Source organism: Neofelis nebulosa, chromosome 3, assembly GCF_028018385.1.
Source record: "Neofelis nebulosa isolate mNeoNeb1 chromosome 3, mNeoNeb1.pri, whole genome shotgun sequence".
Classification (NCBI taxonomy): Eukaryota; Metazoa; Chordata; class Mammalia; order Carnivora; family Felidae; genus Neofelis; species Neofelis nebulosa.
The window spans coordinates 82,363,606-82,388,664 of record NC_080784.1 but is presented as its reverse complement, the minus strand read 5'-3'; the positions used below and the strand labels follow the sequence as shown (position 1 = coordinate 82,388,664).

The 25,059-nt window shown below is 43.2% G+C and overlaps 1 protein-coding gene across 4 annotated transcripts; it reads left to right on the top strand.

Moving 5' to 3' along the window:
- The first annotated feature begins 1,019 nt into the window (after nucleotides 1-1,019).
- REELD1 (reeler domain containing 1) lies at nucleotides 1,020-24,560 on the top strand. 4 transcript variants are annotated; one of them, XM_058721245.1, is made up of 8 exons: nucleotides 1,020-1,171; nucleotides 9,871-10,125; nucleotides 11,788-12,028; nucleotides 15,061-15,283; nucleotides 17,389-17,552; nucleotides 20,663-20,810; nucleotides 21,334-21,397; nucleotides 22,211-24,560. In XM_058721245.1, the coding sequence occupies exons 3-8, from the start codon at nucleotides 11,821-11,823 to the stop codon at nucleotides 22,817-22,819; spliced, it is 1,416 nt and encodes a 471-aa protein (XP_058577228.1). In that variant the 5' UTR covers nucleotides 1,020-1,171; nucleotides 9,871-10,125; nucleotides 11,788-11,820; the 3' UTR covers nucleotides 22,820-24,560. The 4 variants fall into 4 exon arrangements, with proteins under 4 accessions (XP_058577228.1, XP_058577225.1, XP_058577227.1 ...); XM_058721242.1 differs by having other exon boundaries at nucleotides 20,498-20,810; XM_058721244.1 differs by having other exon boundaries at nucleotides 9,849-10,125; nucleotides 20,498-20,810.
- Nucleotides 24,561-25,059: the final 499 nt, after the last annotated feature.

Sequence of the window (25,059 nt, the reverse complement as noted above, 5' to 3'; positions counted from 1 at the left end):
CCTTGTGTTATTTTAGCCCATTTTTCCCCCTATGGTCTATAAAGATAAGAAACAGACAATTGATTATATTTACCTTTTTTACCTAGCTGCTAGGAAGCTCAGAGACTGAGCCAATCATCCATTTTTAGTGGGTCTAAAACATTCCGAACTCCATAGAAATAAAATAATAACACATGTGGTAGAGCTTTTTTCTAAATGATGTGTTTATATGATATAATAATATATGTAATTTTAAAGGATTTGGCTACATAGAGTATACCCTACTTGAAACTGTTCTATTTCTTATATATCTCAAATTGTGTTCTACCTATACACACGACATAGAAGGGCAAAACATTAAGGGGCTGCCATATTTAAATTTTGTTTACATTTAAACTGTGTTCAAATAATTAATATTTTCTACTTAACTATAGATCCTTCAGTAATATGGGTGCAAATCTGGCTTTGGGAGGGAAATACAGGGACTTCTGTGGCAGGAATAACAGTGATGCTAACAAAAATCTTGCTGTTCCTTCAAATCATGGGGTAAGCAAATACACCAGCCTGAGGTGGAGTGACACGAGGGGGTGAAAGTGGTGTTAGTGGCTCGGCCTACAGTAGACCTTTCCTTAAATTTTTAAGGGTGCTGTTGTCATGTGGATTTTGCTCACTTTACCACAGCATTTTTATGTGAAGGAAGAATGAAGCCCGGGTCTGGGAATCAGGAAGTCTGCTGTTTCTCTCTCCTGCTTTCCTAGACGGCTGTATGGTGGGAGGCAGAGTGCATTTCTCTGAAATGCCTCAAACTCACCAAGATGGGGGCCACCCTCGTGTGTTAGAGGCATGTGCAGAGGACCTCAATAGTTCAGTAATGACTCTGGGTAGTCAGATTCCCAGGAGTAAGTTCTGGGGTAGTATTGAGGGGCCGAGAGGCTGACTTCTGTGGCTGTTTATCAGGAGGCCAGTGAATGAGGCCTGTCACTTTTAGGTGTCTGTTTAGTAGAACAAAGAGCTGTGGTAACAGATTGTGACAGAACTACAGGTGGTGTGGGAGGAACGCAGGCCCAGCTCTGGAGTTGAGGGTCATAAACCAAAAGAAGGAGTCTGTCCTGCAGAAATGATCTATAAAAGTGAACCAGAGAATCACGCTTGGAGTTCGGTCTTTGCAGCTGCCTTGAAAAATATCTAAAAAGTAGGTAAAAAAAAAAAAAAATTAAAAAATTTGGCGAAGTCTTTCACATTCAAGGATTTGGTATTCTCCATTGCCAAGGTGGGGGAGGGTGGGGCTAAACAAATAATTTGCTTCTTTTTGATGCAAAAATAGTAAGAGGTTTGGATCCCTTCTATGAAGGAGAATAAACTCTGTTGTGACTGCTTCCATGATGGGAGATGAAGGGGCATTATAGGGGGTGAGAAAATGAAAGGTGGTGTTTAGGTACTCAAACATAATGCTATGTTCTTTATTTTATTTTATTTTATTTTATTTTATTCCATTCCATTCCATTCCATTCTATTTCATTTCATTTTTATTTTACTTTATTTTATTTTATTTTAAGTTTATTTATTTATTTTGAGAAAGAGAAGGAGAGAGAGAATCCCAAGCAGACTCTACCCTATCACACCCTAGCACAGAGCTTACGTGGGACTCAATCTCATGAACCAGGTGCCCCCATCCTTAGAATTTTTAAATGCTCCCCAATTTGAGAAGATCTGCTGTAGCTGGAAGGGAGTAAAGGCATCTGGCAGAGTTCAGTATGGAGGACCCCTGAAGTCCAGTTCCACTGCAGTGGCTTTTCCTTGCATGCCTTGAAAGAATGGTTTGCCTGTTTATGGTAGGTTTGCAGTGTTAATATGCGAGGTCTTCAGTGAGAAGTTCTAATTAGGCTTCTTACTCACTCAGAGTGGCCTTCCAAGCCCTGGTTCTAGAAGTAGGGAATGGAAGTCTTGCCTCCCATCCTTCATTTGCTCTCCAGAACCAGCGCAAGCCGCTCCCTCCGCATGCTTAGCTCTCATGAACATCTGATGGCAGATGTAATAGCACAGGGGTTAGGAGCACAGGCTCCAGGAGCGCCTGGGCGGCTCATTCGGTTGAGCGACCAACTCTTGATTTCAGCTCGGGTCATGATCCCAGGGTGGTGGGATCGAGCCCTGCATTAGTCTCTGTGCTGAGTGCGGAGCCTGCTCAGGATTCCCTCTCCCCTCTCTCCCCCCCCCACCTCTCCCCCCACCCCCACCCCGGACCGCTTGCACACGCATGTGCTATCTCTCTCTCTCTCTCTCTCTAAAAAAAAAAAAAAAAAAAAAAAAATATCTTCTATTAGTAATAACAATAAATGCTTGGAAAAAAGGAGCCCAGACTCCAGAGCTCCTCTGCTGTGCTGTACAACTCAGCTCCTTCACTTATTAGCAATGTCACATCAGGCAGGTTACTTAAATCTCTCTACGTCTCAGGTTCCTCATCTGTAACATGGAGAGGATATTTGCGCATATTCTGTAGGGTCGTTGTGAGGACCAGATGAGTTTGTACAAGTGTCAGGTGTGTGCCTGGCACGTGGTAAGAGCTCAATAAATGGCAGCTATTATTCCTACTTCCCTGGGAAAATTGGAAGAAGGATGATTAAAATAAAGGACATGCTAGGCACTTAACAGCTGACTTACAGTGAGCATGGTATTGTGCTCTGCATGGCAGCTGCGCAATTTGAAGATGATTCCCAGCCTCCAGGAGTTTAGAACTAGGTTGGTAGGAAAGAGCACCACAAAGCCCAAGTCCCATGAGGACAAAGAGTGCCGTGGAGTCAGATCCTAAAAAGATGCTACGAGACCATTATATATGTTAGAAATCCCCTGAATTATTTCCATACTGGGCTTTGAGTCTAATTTCTGGCATCCAGTTGCAAGATGTGAACGTTTGGGTTTTTTGAAAGGGAAAAGGAAATTTGGATCCCCTGATACTCTTTTTCTTTACTGCCATAATAAATACGTGATCATCTCTCCCCTAATCGTTTATCCCATTGTTCTGTGATTATCTGCTGACACCTTAGTCTCCATTGTCAGCCCGTCTGACACACTGTGTTACTCATCTTCGTATCCGCAGCCCCCCCCCCCCCCGCCCCCGCACATGGCCTGCACTTGATAGGCATTTACTTAAAGGCTGGCTAAAGGAGTAAATGAGTGCTGAGGGCGTCCTCAGCATATCTAAAATTGAACACCATAAACTTCCCTCTTTCATCGGGTGGATGTCGGTTATATTATTTGCTCAGGCTTCCTAAATACCAATCTTTTTTCTTTCTTATTTTTAAACCTCTTTGGCCTCCGTACAAACAATCTCTAAATCTTTCTGATTCTTCCTTTTGCTTCCATCTACTCTCGTCAACATCCCTGTCTCTATCACCCTATATCAGGTGCCCCTTATTCTATTTCTGGAAAATGACCACAAACACCATCCCATCTGCCCCTTCCACTTTCAATACCTTTCTTCAAGTGATCCTTCCTGCTTGGAATGTTCTGTTACCCCTCTCTATCCAAACCCCACCTCACCTCTAAGAGCAATCATCTCTTCTTGCTTCTAGTTGAACTACCCCTCTCTGCTCTAAGTTCTGGTAGCCTGGCTTTATCTCCTTTCCGACAACAGCTTGCATTTACTTCTGTGCATCCCTGTGCTAGCACATCTGGTCCTTGCAACATTCTTGTGAGGAATCTAACAGTGTGCCCATTGTACAGATGGGAGACATGAAGCTCACCAACATTAATTAACCTAAGGTGACAAAACTGGCTGTCTGCCTCCAGAGCTCTTTCTTCTCCATCTTACTGCCTCACCCCCAGTAAAACATTAACCTTCTAGAAGTGAGAAGAGATCCTGCTGATTCTTTGTTGCATCACAGATGGTCTTAGGTATTGCTTTGCAAATAATAAGCATTCAAATAGCGATTAGCTTTAATGGCCTCTTTGTCTGTATTGTTCTTTAATAGGGAGAATGGAGGAGAGGATAATTGGATAGAAAAAGGAGCACTATGCCATCCTTTTTTTTTTTTTTTTTTTTTTAATGGAACAAAGTGAACCATAGTCTGGAGAGTGAAGCAAAAGTCACCAAGCCTGCTAAATGTACAGAAATGCCCATTGAGTCCCCATTTCTTAAGGAAATTAAAGTAGAGTTTGAAGAAAATGAGAATCTTTCTCTTTTCTTACACACGTTGTCCCAGCACTCCAGAAATCTGTAGGCTTAAAAAAATTATCTAGGTAAATATTAAAATGCTCACTACAATAATGACACTAGAATAGCCAATATCTACATAAAAACACTAGTCCATTTCAATGGAAATTCATGACCAGGGCATGAATTTATGAGTGACCGAAGGCACTTGCTCTATTTCTAGAGACTGAGCCTGACAGAATGTCCACCTGTCGGCTGGAGTTAAGGTCCCAGAGGCAGGACTGGCATAGTGAGCTCTGTTGCCCCGCTGGTCCCTCCTTTCTGAGGATTCAATGGGCATTTGCCAAAACGTTTTAAGGCTGACTCCTAAACCAGTAGTGACGCAGGATCATGTCCGTGCAGGTAGTCTTTATACGCCAGTCCGTAATTATGTGCCATACCGCATCATCTCAAGGTGTTCTCAGAGTACCTCATTCTTCTACCTTTATGGCTAAAATAAAACTTTAAAAATATGCGTAATTCTCAACCTGGAAGAAATCTATGAGATTATTCAATTCAAGCCTCTTATTTTATACCTGAGGAGACCCAGAGAAGTTAAGTGATTTGCAGAAGGACAAGCTTCTAATTTGTAACCGTAGAACCCACCAGGAGACTGATCCCGTATTTCCTAATATAATCATTCTAGTCAGGGCCATGGGATGTTAATGTAAGGATTTAGTCATGTTATATCAGGTGCAGCTAAATTGCTAGTGTGAAATGACTGGAGCAGATTCAAGCAAAAACCCAATGTTTTCTCACTTTTCTGATGTACCCAGCTCGGTTTTCTTCATGCTGGAATGGGGATTGGACTCCAGAGGAGCCTGGGATGAGCTCTGTCTTTCTCCTGCTTTGGTCCTTGTTTTTCCTCTTGCTCTCTCGTGATCACTCTCTCTCTCACACCTGTCAGGGGCCACATGGCACAGGGGCCCCTCCTGTCTGCATAGGCTCTGTTATCTCCATAGCTCTGCCAGCTTCGGTTTCCCCAAACAAAATGTTTTAAGCCCTTCCCACGCTAAGGGCTAACTGCTTATTATTTATTCTTCGGTGAAACCTCAGGAGAACTTTGGGATACGGGTACAAGAATTACAGTTATCTTTATTTTGTAGATCAGGTTCCAGAGGTAGTGGGTGGCAAAGCTGTGATAAGGAGCCCTGTCTACCACAGCCTGAAAGCTGTGTGATCTTTGACAAGTTGTGTAAATGCTGTGACTCCTTTTCCCCACCTCTAAAACGGGATGATAATGAGACGGACCTCATAGTGTCATTGTGAGTATTAATGAGGTAATTAACTAACTAACCAGTTTAGTAGACCAATGCCTGTACTACATAATCACCGTGTAAATGTGTTATTATTTGTATTTACTATTGTTTCCCCTCAGCTGCACTGCTTCTTACCTGTCTTGCTCATGGTACGACACAGCCTGACCCCACATCATGACCTCTTTGCTCAACCACCTTCCTTGGTTTCAACCTGTGCTGCCCGATATGGTAGCAACTCGGAAGCTATGGTTTCTGAGTACTTTCTTTTCTTTTTCTTTTTTGTTTCCTGAGTATTTTAAATGTGGGTAGTCTGGACTGAGGTATGTTGGAAGTGTAAAATATATACTGCATAGCAAATACTGTGCAAAAAGAAAGCAAAATACCTTGCTAATGCTTTTTTATGTGATTGCATGTGAAATGATAATGTTTTCAAAATAATGAGTTAGATCAATGTATTATTAGAATAAATTGCACTTGTTTCTTTACTTTAAAAAAAAAGATAATTAGAGGGGTGCTGGGTGGCTCAGTCGGTTAAGAGTCTGACTCTTGATCTCGGCTCAGTTCATGATCTCATGGTTCATGGGATTGAGCCCCACGTCTGCAGAGCCTGCTTGGGATTCTCTCTCTCCTTCTCTCTCTGCCCCTCCCCTGCTTGTGACTTTCTCTCTCTCTCTCTCAAAATAAACAAACAGTTTTTTAAAATGACAATTAGAAGAATTTAAATTACATATGTGGCTTGCATTATGTTTCTTTCTTTTAAAATATAATTTATTGTCAAACTGGCTAATGTACAGTGTGTAAAGTGTGCTCTTGGTTTCAGGGGTAGATTCCTGTGGTCCATCGCTTACATACAACACCCAGTGCTGCTCATCCCAACAAGTGTCCTCCTCAATGCCCGCCACACATTTTCTCCACTCCCCTGCCCCCATCAACCCTCAGTTTGTTCTCTATATTTAAGAGTCTCTTATGGATTTGTCTCTCTCTGTTTGAAACTATTTTTTCCCCTTTCCCTTCCCCCACAGTCTTCTGTTAAGTTTCTCAAGTTCCACATATGAGTGAAAACATAATAATCTGTCCTTCCCTGACTGACTCATTTCACTCAGCATAATACCCTCCAGTTCCATTTATGTTGTTGCAAATGGCAAGATTTCATTCTTTCTCATTGCCAAGTAGTATTCCATTGTATATATAAACCACATCTTCTTTATCCATTCATCAGTTGATGACATTTGGGCTCTTTCCATGATTTGGTTCTTGTTGAAAGTGCTGCTATAAACACTGGGGTCCATGTGCCCCTGTGAATGCTTGCATTATGTTTCTGTTGGCCAGTGCTGATATAGAGAAACCTTCTATGTTCTCTGTGAGATTCTCAGGAGAGGATGTGGTTCAGCCTTGCCCGAGGAGGAGAGCCTCCCCACCATCAGGTGGCTGCTCTGGTACCAATCGGCTCTGTGGAGGGAGTGGTGCAGAGCATACTGCTGACTCAGGGGAGGCTGGGGGTGTGATGGCAATGGGGGCCACATCCAGGATAAGATGTCCTCCTGGTATCCAAGGAAAAGTATTACACGGGAAAGTGGCAGGATTATTATTGAGCCATTTACGTTTGCTCTACCTCTTTGCCATCCCCTCTCTAACCTGCTAGTCGGCCTTTTAGGACCTCCACATCAGGAGAATTTGGGTTGCAGAACCAAAGCAGAAGTGTCAGTAGATTGCCCCTCCACCTATGGGGGGTAGACTAGGCCAGGTGACCAGGGAGGGGGAGGGAGACTAGGTGGGGAGTGAAGAGGTTAACCACACTCCTCGTAGTAGCAGGGATCTGCCCTGCTTGCAGCAGTACCCAGTGGAGGGGGTGGCCGAACTTCAGGGAGGAGAGACCACCCAGTTCATCAAGGGAGCCCCTCAGTCTGGCTGAACTTGAACCCTTCTTTTCTGGGAAGCATGTGAGCGAACAGCCTTTAAGTGACCACAAGAGCTTAGAAAACTAGGATAATAGCAATGGAAGTCCTTCACCCTAATATTCTAGGCCTACCAGATTCCCTTATGACTCAACAAAAGATGGAGATTTCCTCCCTCCTGCTGGGACAGAGGCTTAGAGGAGCCAGATTTACTCAGTTTGATTTCACTCTGCATCGGGAATACCAGAGGCCTAGGCCAAGGAAGCTCAACTTCCTTTGGTGGTTATAAGGTTAATTGCCTCATTCATACTTGCCATGACAAGCTAAGCAGGCCCCCTAAAATTACAGGGATAGGACTGTAGTCTCTGAATGAGTGCTTTCCTCGTTAAGTCATTCACTTCCTTAAGATTTCTGGAATGGAAACTAGGCCTGATGGTCCAGCCGTTGCTGTCTCTGGAGCCTCCTACTCCATATCACCCCACAGGGTCCATGCTAGAATTTTCTCTTGGCACCCTACATTCAGCTAGTCACCACACCCTACCAAGTCTACTTCCAGAGGATCTCCTGAGTCCATCCCTCTAGTCCCGCACCATCATTGCTCACCCTCTCATTTCTTACTGGCCTGCAATACAGCAGGCTCCTCCACAGCCCTAATCTCTGGCTCTGGCTCTGGCTCCCCAGATGTTTCCAGAACTGCCTTCGTGGAACTCCAGCTGCCTGTCTTGCTACTCTACTGCTTAAACAGCCACAGTAGCTCCTTTCTTTCTCACTGGATATGGTTTGACCTCCTCACTATGATATGAAAATCCCTTCAGAGTTTGGATGCTTTCTTCCTCCCTTGCAACCTTCTCTCCAAGAACATCTCAAACACGCCAGGCCCTGTTCAGGACTCCACAGTCAAATTTCATAGGTGGAAAAATGAAAACAAACAAGCAAACACACAAAAAGCCCCTCAAATGAGTTCCAGTAAGGGAGAACTCCTCAGAGAGCTGTCAGGAATGAAATTCAGTTGTGACTTGCCCTGTCACCCTATTCCAACCTTAGTTTGTCTTACCCTTTCAGCTTGAATGATCTGTGTTCCTTGAAAAGTCCAAATTCTCAAGGTAGCTGATTGGTTGCTGCCCAATCAGTGGGTGTCCTGGTCTCCGATAAGGTGGCCATCTCTGGCTAATCAGTCATGGTGACACGGGAGGTTGTTGTGTGGCATGTGTGGGCTCTTCCACGGGCTGAGACCTGGGCAGATTCTCCAGAGCAGTACTTCTAGGCCTTAGTGTGCATATGAATCGTCTGGAGAGCTTGTTAAAAAGCAGAAATGAACTCAGTGGATCCACAGGAGGGCGGGAGTGGAGCTGAGAGTCTGCATTTCTAACAAGCTCTTGGGTGATGTTGATGCTCCTGGTCTATGGACCACACTTTGAACAGGGAGATTCTACAAAGGCTGTAGTCAGGACATGGAGTAAAAAGTATTCAATACATTCCTCTTATTCTAGAGTGTTCTCTAATCTTTATTGCCATGAAAAAAAAAATTCTGATCGGTGTTTAAGGTACAATTTAAATGTAACTTCTATGGAGGTTTTTTTTCTTTTCTCTCATGGAGTTAATCACATGTAAATCCTTTGTGATATCCCAATGATCATTTGCCTAATAGCTACGTGTATATATCTGTCCCCTCCGTTTTTTGTTTATTCTATTTAATGTATTTACATACGGTTTTTCTTTGTGTAGTTTTGATGTGCAGTCTGAGTTTTAACCAGCTTGTACAGTTGTGTAACTACCACCATGATAGGTTCAGAAGAGTTGCCTGGCCCCCAGATTTCCTTGTGCTGCCCTCCCTGCAACCCCAGCCCCTGGCAACCACTGACCTGTTTCTGTTCCTATACTTTTGTCTTTTTCATAGTGTTATATAAGTAGAGTCATACACCACGTAGCCTTTTGAGTCTCCTCCATTTTGCTGTATTTATGGACCTGAGATAATATGTAATTCATCTTTGTTTCTGCCCAGATAAATGCCTAGCATAAATTTGGTGTTCGGCTACTCCTATTAGAGGTTCGGAAATTTCTCTTGTATTGGAATCATCTGCAAGGCTTGCTGAACCACAGAGTGCAGGAGCCCACCTCCAGAGTTTCTGATTCAGTAAGTCTGGAGTGGGGTCCAGGAATTTGCAATTCTTACAACTCCCAGATGATGCTGATGTTGTGCTCTGGGAGCCCCACTTTGAGAACCATTGACCCACAGGCTCTGTGCGATTATCAAACATCTCAGGAGATTCGTATATGCCTGCAAATTTGTGAATTCCAGCCTCAGTGCCATTGAAAGGGGAGGGAGTGTGCTTGTGGTACTTTTTTATACCACACGTGGCTCTCTGCTTTACCAGGGATAACTTCTTCAGCTCACAGTGACTCAAGAAGCAGAGAACACCGAGATTTGTTTGATTCAGTCATTCTCCCCTTGGGAGGGAAACCAAGACGAACGCATCGACTCCTGTAGAGGATGCCAATGCCAGTCATAAGCTAAACCAGTTCCAGTTCTCTCTGGTTCTTCACACAGGCTCCAACAACGCTGGTGTGGAAACCGTGTGTGAGTATGTGTGTGCCATCTTAGAGAAAGCCAATGCGATTAAGGCTGGATCTGGACTCTGAGGGACAGCTCCTGTGGATGCTGAGGATTAGCGGTAACAGCTGCTGTCCTGCCCATTAGAGGAGAAACAGAAGAGAGAACAAAAGGCTTATTTAAAGGATGCATCGCTGCAACTCTGAGTGGGGGGAGCCTTTCCATCAAGGCTGAAGGAAAGTGTGATACTAGGTAAGTGGATGTCTTTCTGGGTTAGGTAGACGAGCTGCTGGTGGGAAAGCAGAAATCTCAAGGTTTAAGGAGGAGAGGGTGGTAGTTGAGGCTATGACCGTGGTCTGTGGGACGTGCCCTTCCCCCCTTCCCCTGTAGGCATCTGTGTTTGATCTGACCTGGGGAGAGGAGACCACCTTCTGCCATCTACAAAGGCTCAAGGGACATTTCCTTGTGGCCCTTCTGGAAGAAAATGGAAAAGGCCCTGTGTCCCCTCAACTGAGAATATGGTTTTACAGCTCATTGTTCATTATTTCTTAATGTGTCTGGAAAACCGTAGGAATGGTCCTTTGTGGTGTAGAGGTTTTTGACTTTTTCCTCATGGAAGGCAAACCTAGTAGAGAAAGGTATTGTCCGAATTATTTGGGGTCACGTATTTGTAGCTACTTTCACTAAATTTTAAGTCTTTTATTTTTACCTTTTAAAACTAGCTTATTAGAGAGGGGGCTGCTGTTGCCATGTACTGCCCCTTAGATCAACGTATTAGCTGCCCTTTGAAAATTCTTGTGTATATAAACAATTTCAAAAAACCTACCTTTAAAAGATACCTGACCATTCTGAATGGTTTTTTTTCTTTAATTTTTTTTAAGTTTATTTATTTTGAGAGAGAGAGAGAGACAGCGTGAGCACAAGCAGGGTTGGGACAGAAAGAGCGGGGAGAGAGAATCCCAAGCAGGCCCACACTGTCAGCACAGAGCCGGATGCAAGGCTCAAATTGATGAACTGTGAGATCATGACCTGAGCTGAAACAAAGAGCTGGATGCTTAGCCCACTGAGGCACTGAGGTGCCCTCTGAATGCTTATTCAGAGAGCAGTTTTCAACCTGTCGTATTTGCTATCTCTCACAATATTCTCATCTGAGAACTCATTTTTTACACAATTTTTAATTCTTTCTGTTGATGGCATTAGAGCTGGCAAACAAAAATGAAACTTACTCTATAAATGTTATTTTATCCAATCATTTGATTCTATTCCTGAGTCCTTTTTTTTTCTTTTTCTGCCAATAAAATTAACAATGGATCAGCTTGGGTGTAACTTTCTTTGCTCATCTTCTCTGTGAAAAAGTAGTGAAATAACTAAAGCCAGTCAACAGAAGGGAGGGCAAGAAGATACCAAAGTGTTGCAAATTTAACAGTTACCTCTAAATAATAGATAGTTGGCAGAAATTTTGTAACATTCAGCTCTGTAATTTACAAGTGTAGAGATAAGATACTAACCCAAGCCACCATATGCCATGTGGCCTGACCATATTGGAGTACTGGGTGATTCACTTCCACAATAATGTATTATAGCTCACACTGCCCTTGGAGATCAGACAGCTTGTAAAGAGTTCACATTAGGAAACAAATATTTTCTGGTCTTATTTCCTTGACTTAATCAAATCCTCCCTTTGAAAAGAAACAGTCTAGCCTTATAAGAAAATTATAAGACAGGCTTTAAAAAAAATATTTAGAAATGAAACACTTTTTACAGCCTGGCACATCTTTTTGATCTTGACCTTGAACCCTTGAAATCTGGGGAGGCGGCACTAAAGCTATCTCAGGTTTAAAGGCAGCGTGGATTCAGAACAGTCACATTCAAAACGACGTCATATTATTTTCTTACATAACATCTGGATTGAAGCTGTTACTTCTCGTGACGCAAGATAAGGGGAGGATGAGGGTCCCTGCTGCCCTCACAGGCTGGGCTTGTGCAGCTCTCTGCCTGGCTTCCTGCTCAACTGCCTTTTCTCATGGTGCCGGCTCGGTGGCCTGTCAGGACATGCAGCCCAAGCACCTTCAAGCCCAGCCTCAGAACCCCGGCACGCACCACATCACCATTCACACCAGCAGATCTTCCTACTTACCGGGAGATATCGTTCCAGGTATGTATGGGAGAGCTTTGAGAGACCCCCAAGCCCTAGTGACAAATTCCAAGTTGTATTTGTCCCAAGCCTGTGTTTTCTTGGCTAAAGTTTGACTTCACCCTAAAAAGCAATTATTGAGCCAAAGATACGTATGAACTATTTGTATCATGGAAACCACATAAATAATCTCTATATTGATACTCATTTTTACAAGCGGGCACAAATAGCATTACAATAAAAAAGTATCCATCCTTCTAAGATAAATATAATTACCCCAAACAAACTTCATGTATTGTGTGTGTTCGTGCAAGCATGTGTGAAATAGACTTTAGCTTCTCCTTATTTAAAACGAAAGTTATTTGCAGAGTGAAAAGAGTATTTCCTGCTATTTTAGTTTAGGTGCCTGCAAAAACTGAGAAGGAACTTGAGTGAAGGTAGTTTATTTGGGCGATGATTCCAGGAAGTACAGATGAGGAAAGGGAGACAGGGAAGAGAGAGACACCAGTAAGAAGTGCGAGACTAGGCAGGTCACTGCCGTGGACAACTGGGACTCAATTCCAGTGGAGACCATCTAAGAAACCACACAAAACACACCTCTGAATCATCTCTCAGGACGTTGGAGGGACCGGGGCACTTACGGGTGGAGGGTAGCGTCCCCACCACGCATATACACTCACACACACACACACACACACACACACACACACACACTTCAGAGTCATGCCTGCATACCTCGGACCAAGCTCCCAGCAGAAAAAGCAGAGAAGAAATCTACAGGTACTGAAAGCAGTAGCTGAGTGTAGACAGAAAAGCATCTGTGCAACCACATGTGAACTCAAACATATCAGCAGTGTTTGCTCTACCCCCTTTTGATTTTGCTAATTCTTTTGATGTCAATTAGGGGAAATAAATTAAAATAAAATTTACTCTATAAATATCATTTTATCCAATCGTTCTGCTCTATTGGTACGTGTGGGGAAAAAGTATGTGAGTAAAATATTGGCCCTCCACAGCAACATAGTCCCCAAACTGAAATACAGCCTATTCTAGCAAAGCTTCCCAAACTTTATCATATCACAACACAGCTAGAAAATGATAATACGTGTAGTGCATGCTGGGGCAAAGGCAAGAGGCTACTCAAGGCTGGGGGCAACTTTTCTGGGGCTCCAACCACCACAGTATGCACCCAGGCACCAGCATGAAGGGATCAATATATCAGCACCCCTGTGTTCTGTGGCTAAAGGAATGAAAATGGTAAAAAAAAAAAAAAAAAAAAAAAAAAAAAAAAGCTGTAAAAAGTGACCCAAAATACTGTGACACCCAAAACTCTAATAAAAGGTGACCTGAAGGAAAAATGATTGTATTGTTATTGGAAGTAAAACAACATACATAATAAAGAGCTGGAGGGAACACTTCATGAATCCCACTTTATTGTGCTAGGATCACCCTGTTTTCTTTTCTTTTCTTTTTTTTCTGGGACCCCACACTAATCCATGAGCTCCTTGAAGGTAAGGACCGTGTTGTCCTGTTCATGGATGTATGCTCAATGCCTAGTACAGTGCCTAGTTTTAAATAATAACTAAATATTGTTCAAATGTTTATTAATGAAAGTTAAATTGCAATGGAAAATAAAATGATCGCAGACACTAAGTTGCATTTAGCAAGCCTATAAAGTTATACTCATGATTTTAGCAACTCATTTAATTACAAACAAGCTTGCCATATTATTTATGTCTGTAAGAAAAATTCCTGCAAGTGAAATTGCTAGATCAAAGGGAGACTGCATTTCTGGGCTTTTTGGTGTGTGGTAAAATACATATAACAAAACGTTTGCCATTCTAATTGAAGTACACCATTCAGTGACATAATTTCACAATGTTGTACAACCATCACCATTATCCATTTCCAGAACTTTTCCATTACCTCAAGCAGAAGCTCAGTAGCCATTAAATAATAATCTCCATCTTCCAGACCCTGGTCACCTCTATAATCTTTCTGTCTTTATGATAGTTTACCTGCTCAGGTACCTCGTATAAATGAATTATACAACATGTTCATTTTGTGTCTAGCTAATTTCATTTACTGTAATGTTTTCTAGGCCTTTCCATGTTGTAGCATGTATCAGAGGTAACTGCATTTTAAACATGGAAAATATTATTAGGTTACCCGCCCCCTCGAAGACTTGGATGGTTTATGGTACTAGCAGTAGCGAATGAGTGTCCTAGTTTTTCCACAGTCCCATCAATAATGGTTAAAATTACACATTTTAAAATTTGTGAACGTGGTAGGTTTAAAATAGTGTCTCACTGATAATTATTTTCTAAATCACGATTGACCTTGCTTTGTTTTCTGTTTGTGTCCTTTGCTAATTTTAAGGTTGGTCATCTTTTTATTGACTCACTAATACTCTTTGTATTTGCCTGTTTTGTATCTTTACAAATACTTTTCTTAGTTTATACTTTGTCTTCTGATTTCTCTTGTGTTCATATTTTTTTAAATCTTTTTTTTTCTTTCTGGCAACTGGGTTTTTCTCAGGCGTTCCAAACTACAATATTTTTACAAACCACATTTTTCCTAGTTTTTTCTATTTCATTTCTTTAAAATAATGTTTATTTATTTTTGAGAGAGAGAGAGAGACAGAGAGAGAGAGAGAGAATGGGGAAGGGGTAGAGAGAGGGAGACACAGAATCTGAAGCAGGCTCCAGGCTCCCAGCTGTCAGCAGAGAGCCCCACATGGGGCTCAAACTCAGGAATTGTGAGATCATGACCTGAGCCGAAGTCAGATGCTTAACTGACTGAGCCTCCCAGGTGCTCCCCGCTCTTTATTTTTAATTTTTTTTTAGTGTTATGTATTTCATTTTTACATAACTCTGATCCAAATCAAATTTATTTTGGGCATGAAAGAACACTTCAACTCCCCTCCCCTTAATGAATTGTTTACTCTCTGAGGGCTTGTCTTAAGCTTTTAGTTTTGACAATACCCATATAAAATCACCAAATGGAACCACACGTTAAGAGTGCTCACCCTGAATGGATGTGTTCCGTTGCAGTGACCGTGAGAAGCAGTCGGGATTTCATGGGATTTCTACTACAGGCTCGAAGAGTCTCTGATCATCAAATAGCTGGCACTTTTGTTTCCATCCCTCCTCATTCCAAACCGATGGCTTGTATTCAAGACGCTGACACGGTCACCCACTCTGACAAGTCCCGGAAGAGAAACCTGGCCTTCGAGTGGCAGGCTCCTGCCCAGCCTGTGGGGAATATTAGATTCCTGTAAGAGTGAGTTAAGTGTTGCTTCTTAGTAATGGAGCCTTACACTTCGAAGAGAGGGGGCTTCTCCTCTCCTTTCCTTTATGCTTTGTCCCCTACTCCAACCACTTAATGACAAGGACAGGGTCATGAGGACTGCCCCAACTAGACAGCCTATGCAGAGGCTAGCTAACAAGGAACTTACCCCCAGCTTCCCACTTTGTTGTTATCCATGGCTCAAGAGTACATGATTTCCCTTCCTCTCTGGGCACAGATGCATCTTGGCCGACCTCTCCAGGAAATAATGGCCAGACAACAAAAGAAAGGCCAGTGGGAGAGTGGGGAAAACTGAGAAAGACAGAGGCTGAGGCATACAGACAAGTAGACACTTCCCTGGGCCCAGGGAAAGCCACTGAGGTCTCCTTGCCTTGCCTGTGGTCTAGCAAACGGGCATAATAATGACAGCACATAACTCAAGGGTTTGTATAGGGATGAAAGAGCCAATATAGGAAAAATGCTTACAATGGTTCCCGGCAACAGCAAACTCCATTTATACATCATTACTCAAAATGAGACACTTGCTTTGCCATTCTTTTCAGACACTTGTGTTTACCAAGAAAGAGATTTTTTTTTAACTCTTGGGAAAGGGTATGTGCTCCTCAGTTTCTTTCCCCCACACCCCTATATATATATATATATATATATATATATATATGGGAGGCTTATATATATATAAGGGGGAGGCTGTGCCTGAAGGTGGAGGCATCAAGACTCCATGTTGTCTTCCCCTCCAGATTTTGCCTTTGGCACTGGGAACAATGAAATATGAGCACCACTGCCTGCCCCCTGTCCCCACAGTGACCCTTTTCCATCATTTCCTGGTGGACTAAGTCAACAGACAGGACAGCAAGGAAGAAAACCCTGTGCCATAATGATTTTGCCCATTCGGAAAGGCCAGTATCCATCCACTTGACTGTTGGTGCAACCCAGCTTCTGCCTGGGGCTTTGGTTCTGATCCAATGCAAGGGAATGTGTGTGATTTAGAGTCCTTAAATATGTGGAGTTGCTTTTATTTCTCAAATCACCTCCATTTCTATTTCCAGATTTGCCATCATAGCTGCTCAGTGCTACATAGTAAATAGTTTAGGAGCTATTATTTCCATTTGACAGTGAAGGCACTTGATCAGAAGCCTCTCCCAAAGTCACCCTGTGTTGGCTCACCTCCTGGATCCTTTCCCATGCTAGAAGTGACGATGTGCCTGAGGCCTGAGCCATGACTCTTACTTGTACCCTAACACTTTGGGTGGCCTCAACTAAATTAATCACATTTTTATAACTGCCTTCTGAATATTTAAAATGAGAAAAATGCTAGTAGCCAGTAATCCCTACTTCAGTGAAATTTTGGGGAGAATAAATGAAAAACTGTGAAGGTGATTTTCACAAAAGAAAGCCTTAAGTATTCAAAATATTAGAGTACCAATGATGTATCTCTAATGTTTAATGGAATCTACAATTACAATGGAACCATACAATTGTACAACAGAATTATGAAAGTTTCAATTAACAGAGTAATTCAATTAACAATAGACCAGGAATGGCTAATAATAAAGTTGAAAATGGAAACTTTTGAGTCTAAACAGTTCAAGAAGACACCTTTTTGTCAAAATGAGGTTTTTAATGACTATATTTATTCAGGAGGGTCATTGATTTATACATATCCTTTCCTGTGTTAATTATTTGATGCTGTTGAGTTTTGGGTTTTTTAAAACAAATTTTTAACATTTATTTATTTTGGAGAGACAGAGAGAGACAGTGCGAACAGGGGAGGGGCAGAGAGAGAGGGAGACACAGAACCCAAAGCAGGCTCCAGACTCTGAGCTGTCAGCACAGAGCCCAATGTGGGGCTTGAACTCACAAATCGCAAGATCATTACCAAGGCCGAAGTCGGACGCTTAGCTGGCTGAACCACCCCAGGCACCCCGAGTTTTCATTTCTAAAGAGAGTGGAGTCACCCAAAGGACAATACAATCATCTCTTCAGTTTTTCTATTCATTTAGACTTTTATTCTTCTTCAGGTATTATTTAAGGGAAACTAAATCTTCGAATCATTTTGCTTTCTTTTTCCACAGTTTATCAGTGGTCCAGTCATATTTCGTTTACTGGGAGAGGATTGAATCCCCTGTGATATTTCAACAGACACGCAGCAGAACCCATCGTGATGGCCCCGTGCAGCCCAGCTCACTGATGCCAACCCCTGGGTGGAGGCCAGAGGGAACGGAAGGAATCACCCCAGGTACAGCTTGCCATGGGACTCAGAAGCCTGATCGGCATCATTATTTTTATAGCTATCTATTTTCACTTAGAAATTATGGCCACTGGTCCCAGTTCTGGCAACACAAGCAATAAACACCTGCCTCCACCGGCTGCTGCAGTTCTCGGGGACACAGCCGCAGTTGGGAGGGGACACTTGCCCGTGCTGTTTGTTGTGGCAAACAGACTTTGTGTGGTTCAACCTCCCAAATCAAAGTGGGCCCTGGGGTGGACAGTTAGATTCCGCTACAGAGCCAAAAAACAGCACCTACCTCCCTCTACCCCCGCACCTACCGGTCATCACAGTGTCTCAGCGGTTTCCTTCAAACCCCTGGAGCTACACAGGGAGCACAAGAAAGAGATGATCTTTTCTTCTTTTTGTATAAAACCTCATCCAGCTTTAATTGTTACTTTCCATGGTAGGTAGCTGGCTCTTTGCAGCCTGGGTTGGAAAAGGGAATCAGGAATGAGAGGCTGTTTGGATGGCAATGGACTTTTTCTTGGCTCACCACATAACTTGAGACTCCATTGGCCTGTGAACTTCTGAAACAAAACAAAATGAAACAAAGCAGGGGCACCTGGTTGGCTTAGTCGGTAGAGCAACTCTTGGCCTCAGGGTCATGAGTTCAAGCCCCACAATGGGTGTGGAGCCTACTTAAAAAATAAAACAAACAAACAAAAAACTAACCAGCCAGAGAATAAAGTGGTCATCTGAAAATTCCTGGTGATACGAAACTCATTTCCATTATTTATTTCTAGTTAAGTGCTCCAAATGGATGCACTCTTAAATTCATCCAGCCACCTGCACAGAAGATCCAATCTGTAATCCTCACGATCCCACTTTGCTTTATTCCGTCCTTTGTTTTTGGCCAACATGATGGTGTCTGACGTTGCTCAGTCTGGCAGACCCAGGCACAGAGCTCACCCTGGGCCACTCTCCCTACTGCCCAGCACACACCTCCAACGTTCCCGGCAAGCTACTCCTAAAAGCAGATTAAGATCTCAGGGTCTGGCAGCGTGGCCTAAAGAAGACCCTGCAAACTCAATGTGTGTTTGAAGTCTCATGTTTTATTTTATAAATCATGCAAATGTTGCATTTTAATCCCAAGCATGTTTGTTTTAATATGAAGATGAGTAAAAGTGAGGTGTCAGGAAGTTGCATCATGTTGGCCCTGCAGCCTGTCTTAGGATGTTACTGGGAACCTTGTCCCTTGCGGGGGCCGGTGGCAGACTCCCATCTGAGCAGCTAAGGGTAAACTCCTTATTACACTGCACACATTCCTCACCTTCTGGCCTAGCCTGTTTTCCTGCCCATTTCTCTACACAGATCCCAGTGTTTCCCAAAGGAAAAAGTAGTGTGTGTGTGTGTGTGTGTGTGTGTGTGTGCCTGTGCATTGAGATGGGAGAGGGGAAGGGGTGTCATTTAGCAAAGTGAAATAGATTTCTTAACTGTGAGAGACTGCAGTAGGCAAATTACAAATTATGAATTTTCGCATTAGGAAGATGATACATTGTATTTCCCAAACTTAGTTCCCAATAGACCCTCAGAACACTTCAGGGCCTGATCTTCATGTTTTGCCTTCAGACATTTCCTCAAACAGGGCTTTTCCTCCTGGTAATCTGTTTATCTTTCAAGGGGAGGTTCAAATATCTTCTTTGTGAAACTTTCCCCGTATGTCTGGGGAGAAAATGTAATTGTCTTCTTAATTCTGGTTTTTAAGCTCTCATCACACTGTAATTGATAAGGTCGGGCATCTAAGAGTCTCTCCTCTTAGATTTTGAGTTCAGAACCAACAGTTGCTACCATGCAGCATTTCTGTATCCCCAGGCTTCGCAGGAATGACCGTCATACAATGAATCTGCGGGAAATGGCCGAATGCCTTTAGAGTTCAGGCAAGAATCTAAAACTGTCAACTTTTGCCACGTTCCGTATGTCTGTTAGGCTTCTTTGCTTTTCACTTCATCCTCAATGTTTCTGAGTGATGAAGGCTTTGGATAAGAGTGGCACAAAAAGAAAAAAAAAAAGTATTCCAATCCAGTTAGAACCCTAGCCAGAGAAACCTCAGCTAATGTGTTTTTGTTTTTTGCAAACACCATCCTGGGCATCATTACAGTTATCATGGTAAGCCCTCAGGGTGCCTTGCACCTGTGCCAGGCACCGTGTTCCATGATTCTACATCAGTGATTTTATTTCACTCCTCAGCAGCCCTATGCTCTAGGTACCATTATTGGTACCATTTTGCAACAGAAGGAACTGATGCTCTGGGAGGACTTGCCCCAAACCAGGAGGTAGCAGAGTGGAGAATTGAACCCAGACAATAATCTGACTCTAAAACTGGTCTTGCTTACTTGCTGCGCTGTTTCTAATTTTTATTTCTAATGCTCTGGGCCGTTGTGTTGGCCAGTCATGGATGGGAAATGAGATGGCGGAGAGCAGGGCAGGGGCAGTGATCTCATCTCTGCCCATGGCACAGGCTCAAGTCATTATCATCACCAGATTATCGTTTCCTCTTAATACTATGGCAAGAAAGATCGAGGGCTTTTAAAAATCTTTGATTTGTGGAATTCTGATTTTTTTTTCCTACCTAGAAGCAGTTTTGGGTAGAGGTAAGGAAAAAAAAACAACAGTGGTCATAGTGGTTTCTATATTCCTTGAGTGATGACTGTTAAGAATGTACAGGTCCAGAGGGCCAGAGGCTTACCATTTATAAAAATGTTAGAAATCGAGTCCTTTGCCACTTGGCCAGGGGCTTATATTACTGGGCAGATGATCGTTTTGTTGATGTTTTTGAGTGGTCCAAACTTAATTTTTTGTCCCCAAGGTACCTTGGTCTCTTGTATTTGCCCCATTATCATAGTTGTTTATTCTAATCAGTATGAAGAAAATGCTCTCACTCTCTTTTGTGGTGTCTTTGGATCTCTGCTTAGCTACCAGTCCCCCCACCACTCTTCCCCAGCAACGTGCAGACATCTTTGCTGTTGCCCTAACTACAGCTACAGAGAAGAACAGCTTAGATTCTTCTCCTGCCAGTTTTTGGGTGAAGGAATTTCCTGGGGGCACAGAGACTCTGTTGCAATCATCTTCACACACAGCTACTGCAATCAGCAATGGCCAGCAACCCAGAGGGGACAGCAGCCCAACCCTAGAACCATCCTTGGATGTCCGTGGGCTGGAGAGACTCATGGCTCCTGGGAGATTCTCCTCAGAGGGCATTGCTTCCAGCCCTAGCACCTACTTCAGGTAATGGATCAGGGGTGGACCATTCAGTAAGGTGGTAGGATGAGGCCAAACAGTGGGGTGCTGAGAAAACATACATTTCTTGGTGTCTGACAGAAAAGACTTCACCATATTTATTCTTAAGTGCACAAGAAACCCTGATTGTAGAAGGGCTACTGGTCAAAAGGACTGGGTATGAAAATCACCTAGGGAAACTGTATTCTCCTGGCCAGGGTGAGATCCCTGAGATGCTGCTATAAATAAAATAAGATACAAATATACATTTTATAGCTTAGATATGTAAATTTATAATATATAAATACATATTTTATGTAAAATAAATAAAAGCATTCAGTGAGTCTTTGTTGCTATCCTCACTAGCCTCTTCCCCACCCCATCTCCTTTTTCTCTTCAGGCCTCAGCTCCAAACTCAGAAGCCTTTCCAAAGAAATCTGATTTTACCAGCATACATAGCAATGGTAGGAAATGCTGCTTTTTGATCCATATACTTAGTGACCCCTTCTCAGCCCTCTGTCCTTCTCTTTAGGACTCAGGATAATCCAAGCTTGGGTTCATTGGAAACTTGCCTGCCCTCGGATAGGGATGAACAGGTAATAGCCCTGGTTGTGCATGGTTGATGAGGCTGATATTTTGATCCCAGTGTGGGAAGTTCCAGGCTGGGAAAGCAAAGCTATTACACTAGTAGCCAAAATTTGAGAGAAGGACTCAAGGGTATGATATATATTCAGCATCTTTTTACCAATCAATACCAGTCTTTCTGTTATACACAGTGTCTCTGAAGTTATTGACAATTGTAGAAATTGATAGTTTTAGTTATTTGTTTTCCCACTTAGCCTCAGTTAATAATTCTTGTCTTTCCACCTCTCCACCCCCATTTTATGACATTGGCCTCAAAACACCATGTATGGTTCCAGAGGTTAGATCAATGGGCGGTATAAAATATACATGCCCACTGATTTACTATTCCTTTGAAGTCTTAAAAAGAACACAAAATAAAACATGGTATAATATTCCTACTCAAATTTATTGGAACCTACAGCAAGATTAAATGTCTTCTTTCATGGGTCCTAGCATAAAAAGACAGTCAAAGCTTTCTGCCATTGGAGATGATAATCACCCAAATTGGTCTGAAAACCTCTTAAAGGACCCTAAGTTTATTCTTGTAACTAGCCTCTATGCTCTCTTTGTGGGGTTTCCATTAGCTAACTCATCCCCATCAACCACAACGGCATATCTATCTACTTGGGCATTTTATTCTGAGCTCTTTTAGGACCAGGCACAAGGTTGGGTTTTCAGCTGCTGCCTGGGCTTCTTTAAGGATCCCAAGTTAATTGGGAAGTTCAGTGGCAGCTTGGAAGAAGACTAGATCCTTTGACTTCTTTTTTTTCCCTTTGCTTTTCTAGGACAAGATGGAATCCTCCAATAGGACTGTGATGAGATCCCATCTGTCCACTGTCCATCTTACCTATCCTCAGCATTTCTGGTCCTCTGAAGCATTCACTGGGAGTGAGGCTAGGGCAGCCACCTCAACCCCTGTCTTCCACACTTCTGCCACTTCTAAGCCACCTGCTGCAGGCAGCCAGTCAGAGGCATCTAGGCCTTCTGCCAGCTTCTTACCTCAGTCGAAGTACAAGGAGCCCAGAGTGGAGGAGGGAAATGGAAGGGGCAGAGGGGGATACCCCAGGAAGCCCAACCCAAGGCCTGAGGTTGAGCAAGAGGGACACAGTGCCCCTTTGGGGCTCCAGCTCAGGAATTCCCAGCTGGGAATCCTGCTTTGCCTTTCAGCCACCTTGGGCATGGCCCTGGCTGCTGGCCTTCACTACCTGCATGCCCAATATTGCCACACTCAGACGGAAGTATCCTTCAGTGAGCCTGCTGGGGATGCTATTACCAGCAGCGACGGAGGTGAGACTGTGTGTGTCAGGAAGATCGGGGAGAACAGTTTTGTTTCAGTTGAAGTGGAATACAACTGGATCACTTCCTCTGTGGGTAGTGAGAAAACAGTCCTCTGAGAAGATCATGGTACTAGGCAGGCCTCTGAGTGGCTGTCCCTAGACCCTGCAGTGTCTCAGTCAGAACAGAGCTAATGAGAATAGCTGATGAGGACAGGGGCTCCCTGTGCCCCCATCAGTGAGCAGTTAGTGGAGGAAGCTGTGAGCAGACCGTTTTATCAACAGAGGGAGTTCTGCCCGAGCTTTGTTGTCTTAACATCTGTAATTTAGCTGCTTTTTTTTTCTTTTCACAATTAGACGTTCTGTTTGAAGAGTTAAACTCCACACAATGAATATTGTATAACCTGCTCATTAACTAGACTCCTGTGGCCGCCAAGCTTCCTCTGTTGCCTTAAGGAACCTGCAGAAATAGAAATTCTGTCCCTCCTCAGTATGTCAGCCTCATCCCTTCCAACTCTTTGAAAAAAAAAAAAAAGTAATGTTGGGGTTGTGTCTCTTGCAAGAAAAAGAACCGTGGCCCTCACTTTGCCTCTCCAAACCACCCCAGAAGAAGTTTCATTTTCAACACTGGCTCTGCTTCGGTTGACTAGGTGAGTGCAAGGGTATTCAGTCTTCTTGGAAACTAAGAAGCCTGGCAAATCCCCTTGGAAATTGATCTGAAGCAAGGAGAGTTTGAGAGAGCTCGACTGAACACATCTGTGGGAAAATGTATACATGCTGCATAAACACCAGAGTGTGGTAAGCATGCCTCTTCATCAGGTGTAAATGGATCTGAGACTTCCCATCCATTTACACTTGATGGGAGGCTTATGAATCCTAACAGCTAGCAAACATATTGCCTTTTGCCAAAGGTCAGGCTGAAAAAAAACTGATGATCCCACAGTTTGAAGAAGAGCCTCTACTCATCTTTTCAGGGAGAAAAGGAAGACAGCATTGTGGACAAAGTCCATTTTCCTGCTCTTGTGATTTACGAAGATCACTTTGATTTAGGACGTGTCCCATAGATACTGTGTGGGGTCAACAGGTTTGACTATAACTTTTGAATATACTCACCTAATATGACACGTAGAAATTAGCTGCCTTTTCAGAGCTAGACCTGCTACAGAGTCACAAAGCATTTTAATGTAGAAACGGAAAAACACTACACATCTGGCAAGGGTGTTTATTCATCCAGCACAGGTAGATCGTACAGGTTGTGTGCTAACTTTGCATACATTTTCACATTTAACTTTCACAATAACTTAATGAGGAAAAAGTGTAGTGACTTGCCAAAGAGAGAGAGGCTTTCATGACATCTCAGTTCAACAACAAAAACATTTTTTTAAAAAAACTGGGGTGTGGGAAAGAGCTAGATCCTGCTGTTTTTCCAGCCTCTTATAGCTCACTGGGCACTAATACCACGATTGTTTCCTCCTGGATTCTGGGCTAGGCATATCTGTCCTGTCTTTAGTCAAGTGCCTCATTAGGACCAGGGAGACCTAGGTGATTGCGTGTTCACAAATGAAAGTGTTCTAGGAATGCTGTGGAAATGAGTGAATTTACTGTACTCCAATGGCAGCCACAGATATCCTTTTACATATCTTGCCCTCCTCAAAAGAAATCCTCCCTGAGATGCAGACGAGGAACCCACCAGTGGAGAGCTCTCCTCTGACCATCACATCAGATGGCCAAGTGCACTACACATACACCTTCAAGACCTTACCTGTCCAAGAGGACATTTTCCTGGGAAAACAGACTGTTGTCTATTTGTTTCACAACTGTTTGTGAAATAAACTATCCCCAAACTCAGTGGTTTAAAATAGCCGCAACCACCACCACTTGTCGTCCATCACAGTTCTATGGTTGGCTGGGCTCAGCTGGGCAGTTCATCCGTTCCATGTGTTCTTGACTGAGCTGGAACACCCAAGGTGACTCACTCATGTGGCTGGCAGTTAGTCGCTGGCTGATGGCTGGGGCTCAGCTGGGGCCGTTGATGAGTGTAGGCAGCAATTTGTTCCTTCTCTTCCTGGTTTCTTACATCATGATGGCTGGGTTCCAAGATGCGTATTCCAAGCAGACAAAACCAGAAATTGGGCAGTGTCTTGAGGCCTAGCCTCAGAAGTAACATGGTTTCACTTCCGCCACTTTCTAGTGGTTACAGGGAGCCATGGGCCAGCTCTCCTTCTTCAGAAGGAAGGGCGATGGATTTCATTTTTGATGGGAGAAGTGGCAAAGGATGCGAAGCTATGTTTAATTCAGTACCTCTCCGGTTAGACTGCCGACCTGCCACAGGACTTATGTGAGAGTAGAAGGAAGGGACA

Bases quoted from the DNA above. Each gene is read 5' to 3' on its own strand.
- REELD1 (XM_058721242.1), top strand. From the start codon at position 11,821: ATGAGGGTCCCTGCTGCCCTCACAGGCTGGGCTTGTGCAGCTCTCTGC. The intron at 15,284-17,388 runs GTAAGAGTGAGT...CTTTTTCCACAG, and splicing joins GTGGGGAATATTAGATTCCT to TTTATCAGTGGTCCAGTCAT. The intron at 21,398-22,210 runs GTAATAGCCCTG...TTGCTTTTCTAG, and splicing joins CCTCGGATAGGGATGAACAG to GACAAGATGGAATCCTCCAA.